Source organism: Strix uralensis, chromosome 23, assembly GCF_047716275.1.
Source record: "Strix uralensis isolate ZFMK-TIS-50842 chromosome 23, bStrUra1, whole genome shotgun sequence".
Lineage (NCBI taxonomy): Eukaryota > Metazoa > Chordata > Aves > Strigiformes > Strigidae > Strix > Strix uralensis.
The window spans coordinates 453,857-472,241 of NC_133994.1; the positions used below are offsets into that span (position 1 = coordinate 453,857).

Sequence of the window (18,385 nt, forward strand, 5' to 3'; positions counted from 1 at the left end):
GATCTTGTTCCTGTCAGCTCCATCCCATCACCGGCCGTTACCTCAACTGTGCGGCCAGGGGCCAACATCTCATTAGTGCCCTTTTGTTGGAGATGTTTGACTCTTTTTTGCCTTTTTTTTTTTTTCCTAATAAAAAGGTTATTTTCCAGGAACTTGAGGCACTTCTTTATTTTGCCAACATTTGGCACCCAAAGTGAGATTCCCTCTAAAACCCTGATGAAGCGTTGAGCCGAGTGGGAAGCACAGCTCCCGCAGTCTGCTGCGCACCAACACGCGGTGTCCCAGCGCGGTTACAGCCTCCCTCCTGCACCCCGGAGGATTTCCCTTCCCCAGACTTTGCTCACACAACCCCATCATTAAGAGCAGGTCTGCACGTTTCCCGGAGACTATGAGCACAACCTGGAACGTGACAAAGGGGCGTTGGCACGCAGCGGCGACCTGCCACGGCCGTCGGTGCCAGCCCCCACCCGCCGCATCGGGGTCTGTAACGGGAACAGCTTCACGCACGGGGGGACACTGACAGGGCACCCGGCGAGGGCTGGGGACCCTCTGCCCCCGCTGACCCTTCCTCTGCATCGCGCTCTCATTCCGCTTCTGACGACGTGGTATTAGCGTGCAATTAATGCTTTATATTTCCAAAGAGTTCTACAAACGCTGGCTAATTGCTTCTCATCTCTCGCCTATAAAAGGGTGAGTAAATAATATCCTACAAAACGGTGGCCACTAAAACGTGCCCATGTGCAGGACAGGGCCACGCTCTGAAACCCAGCTTTTGTGTCTGTACTGTGTTTTGGGGACAATACCAGATTTTGCTTAGGAACCTTCAAACCCTTGACACGACTCTACGCTTCTGCTTCCCCTCCCCACGCACACTTTGGTAAGCGATATCCGTCTTTCCAACAGGAACTCAGGAAATTAAAATGTTTAATGCATCTCTGATGCATACAAAATTAGCAGCAATACAGCAAACGAGATTTGCTTTCCTTTCCAACACACCACGAAATAAATAAATAAATATAAACACATTAAAACCCAGGCGCGTAACGCAGAGACACTGAGGCTCCTCGTTTCCAGTGGAAGTCCTTATCTCCGTCACAGCCCACAATGCAATTACAAGATTACAAGGCACACGCTGCTTCAGCATCTGGATCCTCCACGCAATCACAGGGATCCCTACAGAAAAAGGAAACCTCTTAATCTTGCAAGGAACAGCATCGGTTTTACCTCGCCGCGCTGCACCCCATTTAAAACGCTCTAGGAGCTCTGTGATGACTGACCTGCAGTCAAAGGCTCCAGCCTCTGGAGTTAGTCCTTCTCTAGGCGTGCACAGAAACGGGCCTACGTGGACAAAAAAGTACGTGCAGACCACTGCCTGTCTCTGTATTTACGTTTATTTTGTTCTGCTTTAAACTGTCTCATCTAAATTGCAAACACGGAGATAAAGTTTGGACCAATAAACCTCCACTCCCATCTCCAGTCCCCAGCACGTTAAACCGAGACCACAGATCCAGCAATCCAATCTCCATATATTTTATTCTCAAAATATTTCATTTCTGGCCACCAATCTTTAGATCTCCTATTGGATTTTGTTTTCATAAATGGATTTTCCCACAGAGCTGGCGGAAAATATATTTAATTTCGAATTTCTCTAAACTGAAATAGTCAATATAAATGTCAATGTGTATTTGTGCTGTACAGCCTTTGCAGTGACACAAACCTCACGTTTCAGAGGGGGGTACAGGGGTGCCCGGTAGCTTGTTTTGTGTCTGCACACTCGTTCTAATGTTTTATTTAATAAGGATGGCTAAATAATATAAGAGTACATATATATATAAATTTTGTTTGTTTTGTTTTGGAAAGGTTCCAGAGAGAAGCCGATGTCTACCACTGCTTTGCAGGCAAATCAAGAGGAAGATGGCGAGGAAGGACTAACACCACCCCGAGGCGCGGAGCCCGATGCGGGGGCTGACATTTGTCACCCCGTTTCTTTAGGCCCATCCAGCATATTCAGGCTCCCGACTCCTCCGACAGACCCACGTCACCGCGTTCCTCCTCTTTTCCCCCACAGTATGTGGTGCAGTTGCAGCATCAATTACTCAAACAATTTCAGTCTATCCAGACGCTAATGTCATTAGTGCACAGAGATCCTTTTGGAACAATTTACGTTGAAACCGCCTTTACATGCTAAATGAAAAATGTTCAGACTTTAGTGAATGGGCTTTGAATTACAATCCTACCACATGCAGCTCAGCTTTATTCGTGCTATTTATTAAACAGAGGAAAAAAAAGGTGATGCAGTCAATTACAAAGCAATTACCTGAACCGCCCCTGCAGACCTGTTGCCTCGCGCCGAAGGGACGGTTGCCCTTGACTCGGGCAGAACTTGCCCATGGGCCACCTGCCCTTCACCCAAAAAGGGGTCGTGACCCCCATGTGTGCTCAACAGAACCCCCCCACGTGGTTTCTGGTCAGCTTTGAAGGTTCCTCACCCGGTGCCACACCACATTACCCACCGTCCAGCCCCCATTTCTCAGCCTTTCTGCTGCCGTCACCAACCTTCAGTTACTCAACACTGTGCACTACAACTGGCTGTAGCCATTTAGTATCTTATTTCAAAAACTTCACAAGCCACGTGACTGTTCCACATGCCTTTGTCGTGCTTCTCCAATGTATTTTGAGATGACTTGTCAAAAGATCACTTATTTTTTTAATTTACCGCAACAAAGATTTTTGTTTGCTAAACTATATTAAAAAGCCCACAGATCATTTTTTCCACCGTGTTCACAACATGCTAGCTGGTACACGAGCAGTAACTCCGCACAAGGCCTAACGTTACTGGAACAGCATTCAACCACAATTAAGGCAAATAAGCCAAACCTGCCCTACAGGTACCCTTTGCTGCTTCAACGTTTGCAAACACTGAACCCGCCCCAGCAGTCACCTTTCGCTGAAATTCAGCACAAACATGCTCAAGCTGAGCCGCAGTCCCAAAAGCTCTTGCTCTTACCTTTGCTTCAGAATGTTTATGCAAAACCCTCTGTTGTTGCCATAAAGCAACCTGTTTTCAAAGAGGAAAGTTTAATCTGCTAAATTTTAAAGGTTGTGTTTTGTCAAAAGCAGATTAGGAAGGGTAAGGATCCCTCACCCCACTGAAATCACACAAAAGTAATGGTGGAAGGAATCAAATACAAGGGGAAAAAAAGATTGAGAAAGCAATTTAATCCTCTTCTTCCACCTTTTCTCCCTTAATCATATAAAAATAAAACCAAAAACTTTTTCCATTCTGGTTCATGTCCAAAATGATGTGTGAACTAATTGAGTGTAAAAACAGTTGCTTGGCGTTACATCAGTTAAAGTAAATGTAACATTTCCTCTTCCTACCCCGCAGCTCTCCTCCGTTCCTGCTTTTGCTGTAATTCAGTCCATTCCCAACATGTCACTGGAAAGACTATTCAGAAAAGCAGGAGTAAGAAACAGACTCTTTATTTCTTTGTGAATTTATTTTCACTTCTTTCAGTCTAAGGCTCCCTCCGTCTACCAAGTGTCTCCATCTGGAAGCCTCCCAGTAACCCAACGTTACAGACAAAGTGACGATCCGTAAGTGAAACACTTTCATCTGGTAGACGGGATTTAGTTATTCTGGACTGATGCTGCCGGGCTGAGAGAGTGAAGCAAATGCAGCGTAAAAGCTGTATTATATCGTCTCAAGATTTAATAATTTTCCCACAAACCCTGACTCACTCGTTACCCCTTCCCCGGAGCTCCCTGCGGGGCACGCATTAAGGAATGGGGTAGGGATTCCCCAGCAGGGAGGCACCCAACCCAGCACGTCCCTTACGCAGGTTCTTCGTTTAAGAACGGGTCCAGACACGGCAGTAAGAGCAACCTGCAGCTGCACTTACACCACTTACCTCCGGCTAAATGGAGAAAGTCCTTCAGACTTGACCACATAGAAATATTGGCAGACAGGACTTAAAAATCAAGGATGGGCTTGAGTTGCTTTGCAAGAGCTGCGATTAGGACAGTTTTGTGTCTGCCAGGGTAATGAGAAACACCGCGGACCCTCTCTCTTCCTCCGACCACACTGGCATCGCCTGCAGGCCCGCACCGAGCCAGCGGTCCCTGGTCTCTGCCGGGACGGCCATCCCCGTCCCGTCAGCCCCAGGCACAAGTGAGCTAATCCCGCCAGACCAGAAGCACCCCGAGGGCAGCTGCCTTCATCTGCTGACATTTCATCCGACGCGTTACCTATTCCCCCTCACGCCGCGCTGCCCAGAACCAGTAACGCCGCTGACCTGCTTTGAGTGGTGAGCTCGGAGTGGTCCAACGCTAAAAGTTCTCTCCCGAAGATTAATTTTCCCGGAGCGTTGCACAGCAATGCACCGGTGGCTTGGTATGAGTTAGTCCACGCGGGAAATAAAGCCAAGTATTTTATAGCATGTCTCTGAATAAACAACTCCTGCGCGCGCCCGCCTGCTGCAACACCAAGCAGCGCGTCCATTTTCCTGCGGCGGCTCAGCTCCGAGCGGGGCCATCCCCACGGCGCCGGGCCCGGGCACAGCATCGCCTCCAACGGCACACACAAGCCAGGAGCCCTGATCTCAGCTGAATCTTCATTCTGAGACACCCAGATATTAAGAAAGCTTTTACTGCTGAAGTTATACACTGTAAAATAAGCGACGACAATTAAAGGATTAGGTACATTACAGGTCTGCTGAAGAATAAAATCTCCTCGACACGTATAGGGCGTTAGGAAAAGATGCCAAAACCCACGACCATTTGCTGTGAATTTATGTTACTGCAAGCGAATACATTAGGATCCTGATATAGAAAACGAATTATTGATATGTATGTTCCCTTCAAAAGAGACTCTCAGGAGACCCATTCCAGATTTAATGATAATCCATATTCCCCTTCAGAAACGGTAAACCGACTCTCTGATTTCCCCTGGACTGCCACAGACGCATGAATCATTAAGATGCCATCACAACCCGACGTTCTGGATGCCGTAAACACCTCCTAGAATAGGGAACAGGATAAAATCCAACCACAGCTCATGAGGAGTCAACACCTTCCACATTTCTGTACGAGCATCTGCCCATTGTGTCCACTGCAGAGACGTGCACGTCACAGCAAGGACGGGGAGATGCTGCTGGCCTCTGTGCCCTCTCATGAGTTATGGGAGATTAAGGGAGAGGCTGGTTAGAAAGGGCAAAAGTAAAATATTACAAAAGATGTAAGGAAATACCGTTAGCAGTGACGATAAAGAGTAGATCTGTATAAAAACTGTCACTCCTCCTCGAGCACTTTTTCTCCTTTGCTTTCAGGACCAGGCTTGTTTGTGTTAATGTATGCACACGTGCGTGTCATATTTTCAGAAAGCCTTTCACATTAAACTCTCATTTCTCCTCCAAAGCCATTCCACAGTATTTCTCTGGAATGAATTAAGCAACCCGACTGAACAATGCAATCCTAATTAGTTTGCAAACTACACAGCTCACCTCTGAGGGCGAGCAAGGCCCATGTAAATTAAAGCGAATTGGATCAGACTGTCCTAGGAATAGTTCTCCAGATCAGCGCCGCTCGAGCGTGTGATCTCAGAAGTTCTTTCACCCCCCAGTAATACCTTACAAGTAAATTTCACCGCGAATAGCAGGGAATTGAGACACGTAAAAACGTTCTGCAGTTTAATACTCCACGATGGGTTATTTTACATACTACAGAAAAACCCGTTGGTCATTTCCCGACAGGAGACGTCCCGCTGCTCTCGGCACGGACTCGCGGCTCACACGCCGTGAGAGCGCCGACGCTGCTCCCGCCCGGCTCACCCAGCCGCCGACGCCGAGCTCAGCTGTGCTGCGTTTCCAGGCCCAAATGCTAAAGAGATCTTTTGCAAAGTTTTCACGGTGACGTCCCAGGGTTTATGCAGTAATTGAATAATCTAAAATTTCCATTCCTGTCCTCGTGGACTAATCTGTAATAGTGTTAAGGGACTGTTATGATATTAATTAAATACAAGTCCTGCATACAAAATTGATACTCTGCATCTCCATCTCCACAAGGGAGTTTCTCTCTTAATAAGACTTAAATCAAATTTTACTTTTTTTTTTAAGAAATTCATAAAGATTATCATATTGTACTGAAATAACATACGTCTATATATGAGAGAACAAGATATTTCAAATAGATGAGCTCTGGCGCACTCGTCTTGTCCATCTCCCTGATCTGACATCAGCAGTGTCGGACCAACCCCAGGCTGACGAAGGACCCCCGTGACGGGCGGGGGGCTCAGCCGGCAGCGCCGCCCCAGCACCTCACGGGAGCTCCCTCCCCGCTGACGGACGCGCTGCTGCTGCAGCCGCGGGGTTTTTGTAGAGCACCAGGCTGCTGCCCATCCTTTGGCAACGTCACGCCACAGGCAGCGTGGCTCAGGCTCTGGCAGGGACTCGGCTGGGCACAGCTCTGCCCGAGCTTGAGAACCCTCTTCTCCAACTTCTCTTCAGGCTCTCGTGTGTGGAGGGACCAAAATATCCTCAATACGGGATAAAGAGCAACAGAATCGGCGTCGACCTTCCAAAATGCAGAGGACAAGAGGGAAATTTACTATAAAAATATGACCTCGTTTTAATTTTAGCAGCAGTTTACTAAGAATTCACATGAATGCACCATTTAGAGGCACCTGGAAAGGTTCGTGCGCAAGAAGAGGCGAAGGCGTCAGCCGAGCCAGGCGACGGTGAAGCCGGAGCAGCACCAGTCCGGAGCCATGTTAAAGCTGTTTCAACACTCCCCTTACTATTATTTATTAGTTAAAATTTTTAATTATGTGGATTGATTAGGAACACATCACCAGGGATCCTAATTAATTAGAATTTTAAAAAGGATCACAGACTGGAGATTTTTAATGGATTCCACAAAGAATTGCACGAAGAGGCATGTTAAGGGGAAGGCCAAGTTAACTTCTCCTTTCTGGTTTATCCAGTGATTTCTAACAGGATTGTGCATCAGATTAATCAAGTAATATCCAAACCCCTCCTGCACAGTGATGGTAACCAAGACAACAGCTTGAGGATTTCTGGCAGTTATCATTTAACATCCACTTGGTTCATTAGTTTATTTCTCTTATTCCTTATTTATTTAAATTAGTGTATTCCTATTTAAATTAGTTTACTCCTTAGTTATGTCCTAAATTTGCTTTAGTTGTGTCGTCCATGCTCACCAAATCCTTCTCTATGGTACTGATGGACACCAACATCCAAGTATCTGGTGTAAACTTTTCCTTTCAGAATGCATTTTCCTCCTTACCCAAAACTTGGAAAGATGCAGTAGCCGTCACATCGGTGACGCTCAGTAAGTAATTAATTATTAAATCTGCTAATAGAAATCCCTTTTCAGAATTGGCTGGTCAGTAGTTTCATGGGCCAATCTCCTTCTTGCCCGTTAGCTGCAGCTTCCAAAGCTCTGTCTGGATGCTCTCGACGCTCTTGGCTGTTGGCTTTGCAAGTACTTTTCCATCACTGCGACGATGATACCTATTTATCTCCTGGCTGCAAGAGTCGCTGAGATGATCTGGCAGTGCCACAAGGCAGACAGTTATTTCATGCCCTGTTAAACCCTAATGTGGTTAACTACAGTATCACTCCAACTTTGAAAAGAGCCTTTTTTATTATTTCGAATCTGTTGCCTATGTGTCCAAGAAAAGAACATCGCTTCCGGTTCGGATGGTATCAGAAAGGTAAACCCATAAGGCTATCTGAGAAGTAGCAGCATGTACCGATCGAGTAATTAATTAAGAAGGTTAAAAATACATAATTCTGCCCAAGCAACACTTAGAGGACAAGAAAATGAGTGTTTTGTGCGTTGCTCAGACCAGAGAGTGGCAGCAGTCACGCAGATGCCGCCCCGGCAGCGGGAGGGGGCAGCGCGGGGGCACCGGGGCCACTCAGCGCGGGACGGGGCAGCAGAGTGCCGCGGCCTTTCCTCCAGCCTTCGGAAACCACAGACACACTCAGCACAAGAGACACCTCTACAGCGGACCCAGCTCTTCTAGACCCAGATTTATGCGAGTTAAATTCCAGACCCGAATCTCTATTTGCCTGTTCCTGTTGGTTTCTCTTCTTCTGTCTTTGCGTACCTAAATTATGACGACTCGAATCACCAGTCCCTTTGTACGTTCTGATACCCGAGGGAAAAAACCACTAATTTCTTTTCAACACTTAGATGATCAGTCTGGATTTTGATAACCCTTAGTGATACTTAATACGTAGATTTATGCAGAATTTGTGCTCCTCCAGTTTTGAGCCCCAGTAAAAATTACCATTGACTGTTCAGAGCGTTGGCCCAGGAGCCAGGTTTGGGCTTGATTATTGTTTTATCTGCTGCAGGACCCAGCTGTAAAACTGGCCACATCCTGCATCTGCCCAAGCCAGGAGGCTCGGAGCTGCGTCTGCTGGGCTTCGCAGAGAAGATTGAGGGACGACTCGATAAGAGGGTGTAAGTACCTTCTCGGAGAGAAAATATCAGGTACTGAAGGGCTCTTAAACTGGAGGAAGATGTAGGAATAAATGACCAAACCCCGGCACATCCAAATCACAAAGCAAGTACTTTGACACTTATTTTCTTAAGTGGCAAATGTGATCAGCCACAGGAAGAAACCCTGAAAGCTGCGCGTTCTCCAGCTCCTGATACATCCAATTACAGATTTGTTACTTTCCAGAAGACACGCTTCAATAAAATAGAAATTATTGGGTTCAGTACAGGGCTATTTGAGTCAAACATGATCGCTACACACATCCTCGCAGTCAGGCACTCCAGGGGCTGATGGCTCCATCTTTCAAAAAACACATCAGAAAGTATTTAATCATGTGTATGAGTGGTAGCCAGTGGTCACCACCACCCTCCTACAGGTAAGTTTTGCAGCGCAGGTTTTGGTATTCTGCATTGTTAAAGTTCACAGAAGTTAATTAAATCATGCTCTGCAAACCCAAAACAAAAACAATGCACAATTTCTATTATGCTGACACTTTTTTTTGGGGGCTTGTCATAATAAAACATTGTTATTGGACGTAAAAATTATGGAACAGAGTTATGCCTCTCTGGTGTAATATAATGCAATCCATTTAATATTATTTTAAAACCCAAAACCTCATTAAAGCAGACAGAACGTAAGAATGACAAATCGCCCAGAAGGAAGCTGGAGCATGAGGTGCATTCCAGGCGATGGCCACCCCGCGTCCCCCGCGCTGAACTCGGTGACGTCAAACCCCCCGCACGATTCCCGGAGCCACGCCAGGGGGCACAGGGTGCTCCTCACCCGGGTGCGAGAGGGTTAATGCCCTGCAAAACATATGCCAAGACAGGCCTGAAAGCCTGGCCTAGCCCAGAGTCCAGCCTTAAAGCTACGGGACAGGCCTGGAGAGAAGGGGTTAAGCTCTGCCTGTCCCTGCACGTCCTTACCCCAAACGCCCCGCCCTGGTGAGGCACACAGCCTCTTGGCTGCAGGGATCAGTACAGCTCATACAAATATACACCCTCATGGCTTCGCTACTCGTTTGCCGAAATCAGAGTATTCATGACACAGCTAAATGCTACAGTTACACATTTTAATACCCTTTTACCATTTTGGCCCCAAGTTCAGTATCAAACGCAGGGAATAGGAACTGAGTTAGGCAAAGCTCTGCAGTTGGACTTCTGCTATCAGAAAATATAACTCCCATTTAATAAAATACGAAAGAAAAAGTTAAATAAATCTACTTCTTATCCACATCCGTGCAGACCTTTAACATCAGAAGCAATCGGAGCCATCAAACGGTTCTTTCCTCACTCAGACGGAGTTTAAGAAAGAACAGTTGTGTCAAACAACAACAACATGTTTTAGAACAAACAGGCTTATTCCAGAAATACCGTGTCAGGTGCAATCACCCTTCTGAATTTCTCTGAATACTGTCAGTGGAGCAACGGTCTCCTTCAAAACATGCCTTGAAGCAGAGTCCGATTCTGGTCTGAATTCAACAGAAATTCTACTTCTGCACACTGTAAGACCAACACTTAACAAGCATACAGAGAAGTATGGCAATTGCTACCAAAAACTAGCTGGTATTTTGTGAGAATTAAATCATATATGTACAAAGCTTACACAGTAAAAAAAAATGCTTAACAACCCCCCTGGAGATGCCTGGTCGCCCTCGTGAAGTACCTGTTACAAAAACCACGTATTGTACCAGAAGGTGCTCGGCGCGACGACGCTGCAGAGTCTTTCTCCGACACTGCAGCTGTACGACATCGTGACAACCAGAGAGCAGTAACACAACCACACGGTGAAGCTATGTTCAAATTTTGCTCAAAATTGTAATAAAGAACACACACATATCTTTGGGGGCCAGGGGAAAATCTGGAGCTCAGCAAATATAACCATTTTTCTGAACGTGTAGACAACTCCACGCTGAACGTATCCCGCGGAGCTGTTGCCTCCCGGCCCGCCCACCACCGCACGCGCCACCCCTCCGTCCTCCTACCTCCACTCCTTGGACTTTCAGTTTCATGTGATCCTCTCGGGTGGTTTTCCCATCTTTCCTTTTTTTCCAGCAATATCCATCTTTCCTGTATTTCACCTTCTTCCTATTGTACAGGATCATAGAACCATTCTGCGGTCTGAAAACAAGAAACAGTTTTGGATTACACGAAGAAGAAAACCCACCCTAAGAGAGTTTATGAAGCAATGTGCTACAGACCAGCAAAAGTCTCTACAGAAAAGCAATATTCTGTGTTTGGCATAATATAAATTTTCACCTTTTGTTGCTGTTAACTGGATTAACCGGTGTTTTACAATCTGCAAATTTTTACTTGAGAATCTTGTACCTAATGAAGTAAGTGTGCCACTGAGAGGGTTAAAAAAAGAAAAAAAAATAGAAATCTTATCATAAATAGGGAGCTTTTTCACAGAATATATTATGATTGGGCTTGGCTACACGCTGGAAATTAGAAGGAAAGAAAGGTTAAGGGGAAAAAAGGATTGTTATTATTTTATTATAGACAATCTCTCTCTTTTTAATGCATCAGCAGGATTAGATAACAGCCACCTCTAATGCAGCACCAGAATATGGATGTTGGCTTAAAAAGGCAATAAACAAGCAAAAAAGAACGGAAGAAAAAAGCATTAGCTTATACATTGGTTTCGCTGTTCCTGCTTAGATCAGTGTTAGACATGGAGTAACTTCCCCTCTTCTGAGCACCTCCTTGACTTCAAAGACGCATGAAAACATTTTCCGCCTAGAAACCCCGTCGATGCTTCAGAATATCAATACAGGCACATTGACGCTTGCCCAACAGACAGGAGTCAACATCTTTTTGGTGTATGACGATATTTCACAGAAATGTTTTGCCATCTGCTAAGCCAATACACAAAAGGGGCATTTCTGCTGTAATGCTAAAAAAGAAAAAAATAAAAGCAGCCCCACCACATCACTGCAGAGACAGCCCGCATCCCACGCAGGCAGCAGTGCTGTAGCTGCTGCAGACATTTACAGTGGTGCATTAGTCACAGTAATTTGGCTTTAGGACACCACCAACAGAAAGAAAAACAATGACATTAGCAGCAGGAGCAATAAACAACTTTCACAGGAAGGCTTTGGCTGGAGCCTTTTGATAAAGTGAAGCACCTGAACTTGTATAATCAAACCCAATTAACAGAACGAAGCCTTTCAGGAGGGTGAGAGGGTCTCCCCTCCCCATCCAGGCCGCACTTCACCTCCCTCCTCGCACCCCTCGACTTTTTGGACGGTAGCAGCCAGGTGTGTTCAGATGGAGCAGAGAAATACCTAGAACTGCTAAAAAACCACCAAATATTTCCATGCCCAGCTGACACAAGGAAGTTCTCGGTAAACAAGCCAAATTAAGCGGTTTGTGTTCATGCAACATTGGCTTGTGACTTCAGAGCTGTGCCAGAAGTGCACAAACCAGTGCCTGGCCCAGCTGGAAAAGCATCCTTCTTCCCTCCTGCTTCTGTGTCTCAAACAGCATGACACCATGAAAAAAGCACAAGAACAAGCTTCTGCAGGTACCCTCTCCTCGTTTTTCTCTAACCAAGTACTCCATTTGAAGACAGTCGCCTTCACCCATATTTATCATATAAGAATAGGGCAGTAAAAGCTGTTAATTATAGAGTAGCTCATCCCAATGCTCCATTAAGTGCATAAAGGCACCCTACTACTGAGGAAAACAAGCTCACAGTGGTTTTCTACCACCACTGGCCAGCTGAAATTCCCAACCGATGCAAGGCCCTTCCTCCCTCAAAACAAACACCATGGGCAACCGCGGCATCTGCCACCCAAAATCCATCCTCCTCCCTCGGCTCTGCACGCACCTTCAGGCCCACACAGAAGGATGTCCTGCCTGACCTACGCTCAGCGTTTGCCCTCCAGAACACCCACGGGCATCACAACCTCAGCGAATGTGGGCGGGAACTGCACAAAGTCTCTTTTAGGATAAAAACAGCCTTTCTACTTCCACATACATTTGCAAGACCGAAACGATCTTTCATCTAGGTATTAGCACATTTTTTTACTAAACAGAAATTACAGATTTCTTTTGTTTCCCCCCCTCATACACAAATATTTATTCCCTGTGACCAGAAACCCGAGCTCCGTTCCCCGCACTGCACCTCCTCCTGCCACCCGTCTCCCGGCAGCCAGACCCAAGGGCTCGGCGAGGCTCCTCCTCTCCGCTCCCAGGCTTCCCCTGAAAATAAACACTCGGGTGTCAGCGCAACCACGGCGGCTGCTTGACAGCGCCGTAGATTGTGCGCGATTAATTCAGTGGAGATATTACATGTCTTGTTTCGGTGTTTATTCTATAAACCTCCAGTCACTGCACATGTCAGCTCAGACCATCAAAGGTGTCCCCTTGTCGCCGTCACAGAGCCGTGCCCGATGGGTTACGACGAGCTCCCTGCACGTTCAGGGCGAGCACTGAAAAGGCGGCGCAGGAACCGATCCCCTGCCCGGTGCCTCGGCACTGGCACGCACGGCTGTCACAAAACATACGCCTGAAGGACCTGAAAGTTTTCTGACGTGAGCAAAATACTGTTTTTCTCAGATTTGGTGCCACAAGAGCGCGCGGGTGAAGGGACCGAGAGCCGAGCTCTGCAAGGCTGGAATCGGGTTTTTGTTGGTTTATTTCTGCGGTGAAAAAAGAACACGGGAGGAGGTCACTGGAAAACACTTAACGAGATTTATACAAAATAAAGCACAATGAAACAAAATCTCTTAAGGATCTCTGGAGCAGCTGTCGATTTTGATAAGAGTGTATCGAGTTGCTTTAAGGCTCATAGAAATCGACTGTTTTTTAAAGATATCTCCATAAAATGAGAAGCAATTTTAACCTGATAGACATTGCTATTATATTTCACCCGCAGTAAGAAGGAACAGAGAGGGAGGATCCCCCGTGCTTATCTCCCCGGCACACAAACACGGCTGAGCGCAGCAAATTGATGGTTGCAGGAAGACTCGGCAGGTGAGTCCGAGGGATTCCCAGGACGCGTGACGGGTGCAACTCCAACCCAGCTCTCCTCTGGAGGTTTCACTGCTCAACCTGAATTTGGGGGTTTTGTTTGTACCTTTGCAGGAGAGGGGGATGAAACCCCGACGCCTGCGCGTGGGCCGCCCTGGGGCTGCGGCTCCCTGCGGGGGTTTAGGATGCCGGCAGTCGAGGTGAGGCCGGTTCGCCTGCGCGTCACCAGACACGGAAAGCAACCGTCCTCCTGTGTTAAACCCCACCTGGAACCACGGCAATAACAACAAGTGCTGGAACATTAACAGCAATTTACTTGATTTGATTAGCTACTACTTCGCAGCTACACAGTGCTCTTTGCATTAACGCAGGACTAAATGGAAAATAATAAAATAGTATTTTAATATTACAGTACAGCTGACAACAAGCAAGGTAGAGTGATCTAAGCCCACTGAGAAGCCTGTCAGTGCTCACAGCGCGAGGTGCTGGGGCTGCTGGGGGGGGTCAGTCTCCCTCAGCCCTCCCCGGCGGGGACGGCCACAGGCCAGTTTTGCCTCGTGTGTGACAAAACCCAGCCCCGCGGCCGTGAAATGGCAGCGCAGTCTCACAGCCGGTCGCCTCACCTGTTCTTGCTCAACATCAGCACCAGGCTACGCCGCTGGCTCGCGCCAGCCGATCCCCAGGATAACGTGGAAAGGTCAATAGCATTTCCCCCTCCACTCAGAATAAATTTGTTTGCAATGAGACCAGAAAGGGTTTGTTGCTCTTACAAAAAAAGGCAGCAAACAAAAGGAAAGGGACTGGGAACAGGTGAGTGGAGCAACCCTAAAACGTGTCCCCCTGCAGCGGAGGAGACGAGCTCTTTGCCTCACACACAGTAAGTCACAGCTTCGGCTGGGAACTCCGACGAGCAAACCCTCCAACGGCCACCGCGGCTGCTGCTCCGTCAGCAGAGATGCGCAGCCTGTCCTCAAACTCACAAACCTGCCCCCAAAATCCCCGTCAGGCCGGGGGCGGCGGCGGGGCCCTGCCTGCGGGCCAGCACCCCGACACGCCGCCCGTCCCAATCCCCGGAGCCACGCAGCAGCGAAGGCCCGAGCCCCGGACAAGGGCAGCTGGGCTCCCGGCAGAGACGGTGCAATTATTTCTGGTCCCACTGTGTGGAGCTTGCAGGATGATCTACTTGCTTACAGACCCAAATAGCACGCAGCGAAGTCACAGCTCTGAATTTCCTCTCTTTTATGAGCCTGTGGCATTTAAAAGCTGCCTGATCTCTATTTAGGTTTCTTGCTTGTGGCCTGGGGGAAGGAGGGGAAAGGACAGGAAGAGTAATTGCAGAGCAGAAAGCCTTTTGTCTTAAGTATTGATGAGATTTGAGATGCTTCCCTCCCTCTCCCCATTATTCACCACCACAGCTCTCACATAAATTGCCACAACAGCGTAAGAGCTACTTTTGCCCAAATTGTTCCTGTTACAGCCAGGAAGGAGATGCTAAATTCCATTTTTGGACTTACTTTCGAAGCGAACAATCATAACCTGTGGCTGACGGCTCTCGGGACCTGCTGGTTGCTTGGGGCTACCCGGGGCTCCTGAGGATGCTCCCCTCCAGCTCAGGACTGGGCCAGGCTACCAGGTAAACTGGAGCTTCTCTCAGTAACACGGGGAGAGGCGGTAACAGAGCGCTGCACCAGCAGGAAACACCGGGGGTTTCCAGGAAGATTTTCCTGAAATGTCATTTTGGATTTGGCACCCCAGTCATCTGCGTGTACCCACCTCTAGCTCCAAGTCCCATTCTGAGGGGGTTTTGTTTCTTTTATATAAAGTCTCTTACTTGAATAATAAGAATCTAAACTAACTCATCTTATGAACATGAACCAGATGCAAGGAGGGAGCAAACAGAAAACAGTTAAGATTAGGGTATTTTGGTCAACCGATGCTGCCTCTCCATTGGGCTCATAAATTAAAGTGTTCGGCCTAAACGACCGAGATGTTCCCCTAATGACGTTACCGCAATATTAATAAGGCTGTTCAATGCAACTAGCTCCCTCTAAATTGTCGCATCAAGATTTGGTAAATGTCAGATGTATCATTTAATGAAAACTATGTTTTACTGCCTAGGGAGCTCGGGTTGCCGAAAGGGAATTGTAAATACTGCAAAGCCAAAAGCGACTCTTTTTTCAGGACAACAGAATAAGACCAGCTAGAAGCCTTCCTCAAGAAGGTCCATGGTTCTAGAACCAGTATTTTATTTTATCATCTTACATTTACTTCAATTCCCTGCCAAGGCAGATATTTAAAGCAGCTCAGTTCTTCACAATAAAATCACAAAACTGGGTGTGAAGCTGCTGACGGTGGCCCTGCCAAAGCCAGAGGCATCAGCAGCCTCAGAGCTTGCCACCTGCGCTGGAAGCGCTTGCAGAGCGCGTCACGGCAGCGAGACGAGCCCCGGGCCCGGGGGAAAGGTGCCTCGGCCGAGCTGGCCACACCTCTCCGGGCTGAGCCTGACCCGTGGGTCAGGCAGATGTGCCGCAGCCAGGGGGTGGTGGCAGCTAAAGCCCTGAAGTGATAAAGCAGAAGGGCACCACTCACCAGACACCTCCCAAACCGTACTGGTGCACAAGCAGCAGCAGCTGCCCCCAGCCCGCAGGTGATGAACTCCCCCACGCCTCCCTTCCACCCCTGCCACACACCACGCTGAGAAACGGCTCCTGCTAACAACCTTGATTATACTATTTTTTATCCTGCGTAGCTGTTAGCTTTATTTTCTCTGGCTATGAAGTTATCATGGAGTCAAGGGACAGCAAAAGGGAACTATCTTCCATCTTCTGAATCTCTGCATGATAATAATGAGAAATTAACTTCCACTCTCCCAAAGGAGCAACCTACTGATGCAGAAACTGGCTGGGAAAAGCTGGAGTCTTGGAGGAAGCCCTGGAAAGAGAGATGGAGCCGTGTAACAAATCATTGCCCTTGTTTTCCAGTGAACACAAAGAGCACAAAGTCCTTGAATTCGCCCCCACCCCAGGAACCACAACTCCTCCCACAGGCGTAAAACAAGCCAGTGACAAGCACGAGGACGCCCTTCTCCCAGGAGCCGTCTTGCTGGAACCCAAAGCCACGGAAGCGCTTGCACGGCGTTTGCTCCCCGGAGCACAGCGGGACTGAGCGGTGACGTCGGGGTCCCACACGCTGACTCGCCCGTAGCTGCACCCCGGCTGATCCACACGAGCGCTACGGCAGGAGCCGCGGCTGCGTTCTTCAAGGCTTTTGTGTTAGTTCCTAAAAGAGGAGTGCGATTGTTCTCCTGCCAAGCATGTCTGGAAAAGCTTCCCAGATTTGGGGTAAAACGATACGCAAGTCGTGACATGTCACACAACATGACACTGTCAGGAGCTGGTGCTATTACACACGACAAGATATTTCTAATTTTTAGCCTCCAAACTTGCAAAACACACACCCTCCTCTTGTTGCGCATTGTCTGGTATTACTGACAGGGAAGCAAAATCCTATCAAGATGTTTGTAATGAAGAATCCCATTCCAGAAGAAAGTCGAGGCAGCCCTCCCTTATCCCACGCCTCAGCGGAGAAGTAGGAAGCTCACGAAGCAGAGATGGGTCAAAGCCCACTGGTGGGCTCCAAGGACGACGCACGTGGTTACAGCTCCACCAAGACAACAGCTGCAATGCAAGCACGGGGCAAGGTGGAACGGGAAGGTGGCTCCGGGATGGGTTACCATTGTAAAAAATATTCTGCAAATCCTGGAAAAAATCATGCCTCAAAACATTCTTCTCAAAAGTTAGTTAAACTGAAGAGAGAGGACCGAGAATGCGATGCTCATGGGAAATCACATACCCCTTTGAACACACCAAGAAAAATTGTGTGTGGCCAACATGGGGCACTTTAAAATAACACAGAGCGTACATAATAACATCTGAAAAGATTGACGCAGGCCCGTAATGCCCTCATCTGATACTCGGACAATTTGCTTAAAAGCATCATCTATTCAGTTGATGTCACTGACTCGCTTCGCTGGAAATCACGTTCGGTCGGTTCCCGGCTGTACCTGACGGCGTCAGTCTCTTCTGGGCCTCATCTGGCAGCAGAGACCCATCGCCACGACACCCCCCCGCCCCGCCCATGTGTCCAAAGCGGGACGGAGTGCGCAGCCTCAGGAGCGAGATCCCACGCCGAAGCGCTGGCTGCCGTCGGGAATGGGGAGAAGCGCCAGGAGTGAGCTCCCAGGCACCTCCCGTCCGAGCCAACGCCTCGCACGCAGCAGCCCAGGGCAGGCACGGCGCTCTCCTGCAGAGCTCTGCTCCATCTGAGGCTGTCGAACGTTCCAGGTGATGGATTTCAAGAAACCCTCTCCTTTGGGGTTCTTCTGCACGTGTGCAGTGTTGCAGCTCCCGCTCGCAGGGCAGGGAGGGATGCACGGGGACTGTCGGTTGGGATTGCTCCTGACTGACATCAAGATTTCAGAAATACCTCATCTCTTATTTCTTGTTTCTACAGAAGAAAAAAAATCCGATGACAGAAGTTATTTCTCCCCTGAGAAATGCTGCTCTCTAAGTCTTCATTTACCTTGACATTTCCCCTCCACTGTACCAACGGCTTATCAGAAGATTAAAGCCCAAATGGAAAACTGCATGAGGAATCTGGAGCAGCCACAGCCCGGCTGTCTCAGCCCCGCGCTCCAGAGCGAGCCGGCCCGCGGCCAAGCTGACACCAGACACTCGGAGTCGGTTTAGGAGGTCACGGAGATTCGCTGGTCGGCATTAAGGAAGGAGCCACCCAAAGGTGACCGTGACGGCCCTGTCAGAGGGCAACGTGGCACCGCACCACCCCAGTGACGGAGCCGAAGGACACCGTGACGGGTGCCTAG

At 48.2% G+C, this 18,385-nt stretch overlaps 1 protein-coding gene across 11 annotated transcripts in view; it reads right to left on the reverse strand.

Moving 5' to 3' along the window:
• CAMTA1 (calmodulin binding transcription activator 1) overlaps nucleotides 1-18,385 on the reverse strand; it is a 305,462-nt gene that overhangs the window by 184,633 nt on the left and 102,444 nt on the right. For all 11 annotated transcript variants that reach the window (XM_074893063.1, XM_074893065.1, XM_074893060.1 and 8 more), the window contains one exon: nucleotides 10,512-10,647. In XM_074893063.1, coding sequence (XP_074749164.1) covers nucleotides 10,512-10,647 — 136 coding nt within the window. The remainder of the gene's footprint in view (nucleotides 1-10,511; nucleotides 10,648-18,385) is intronic.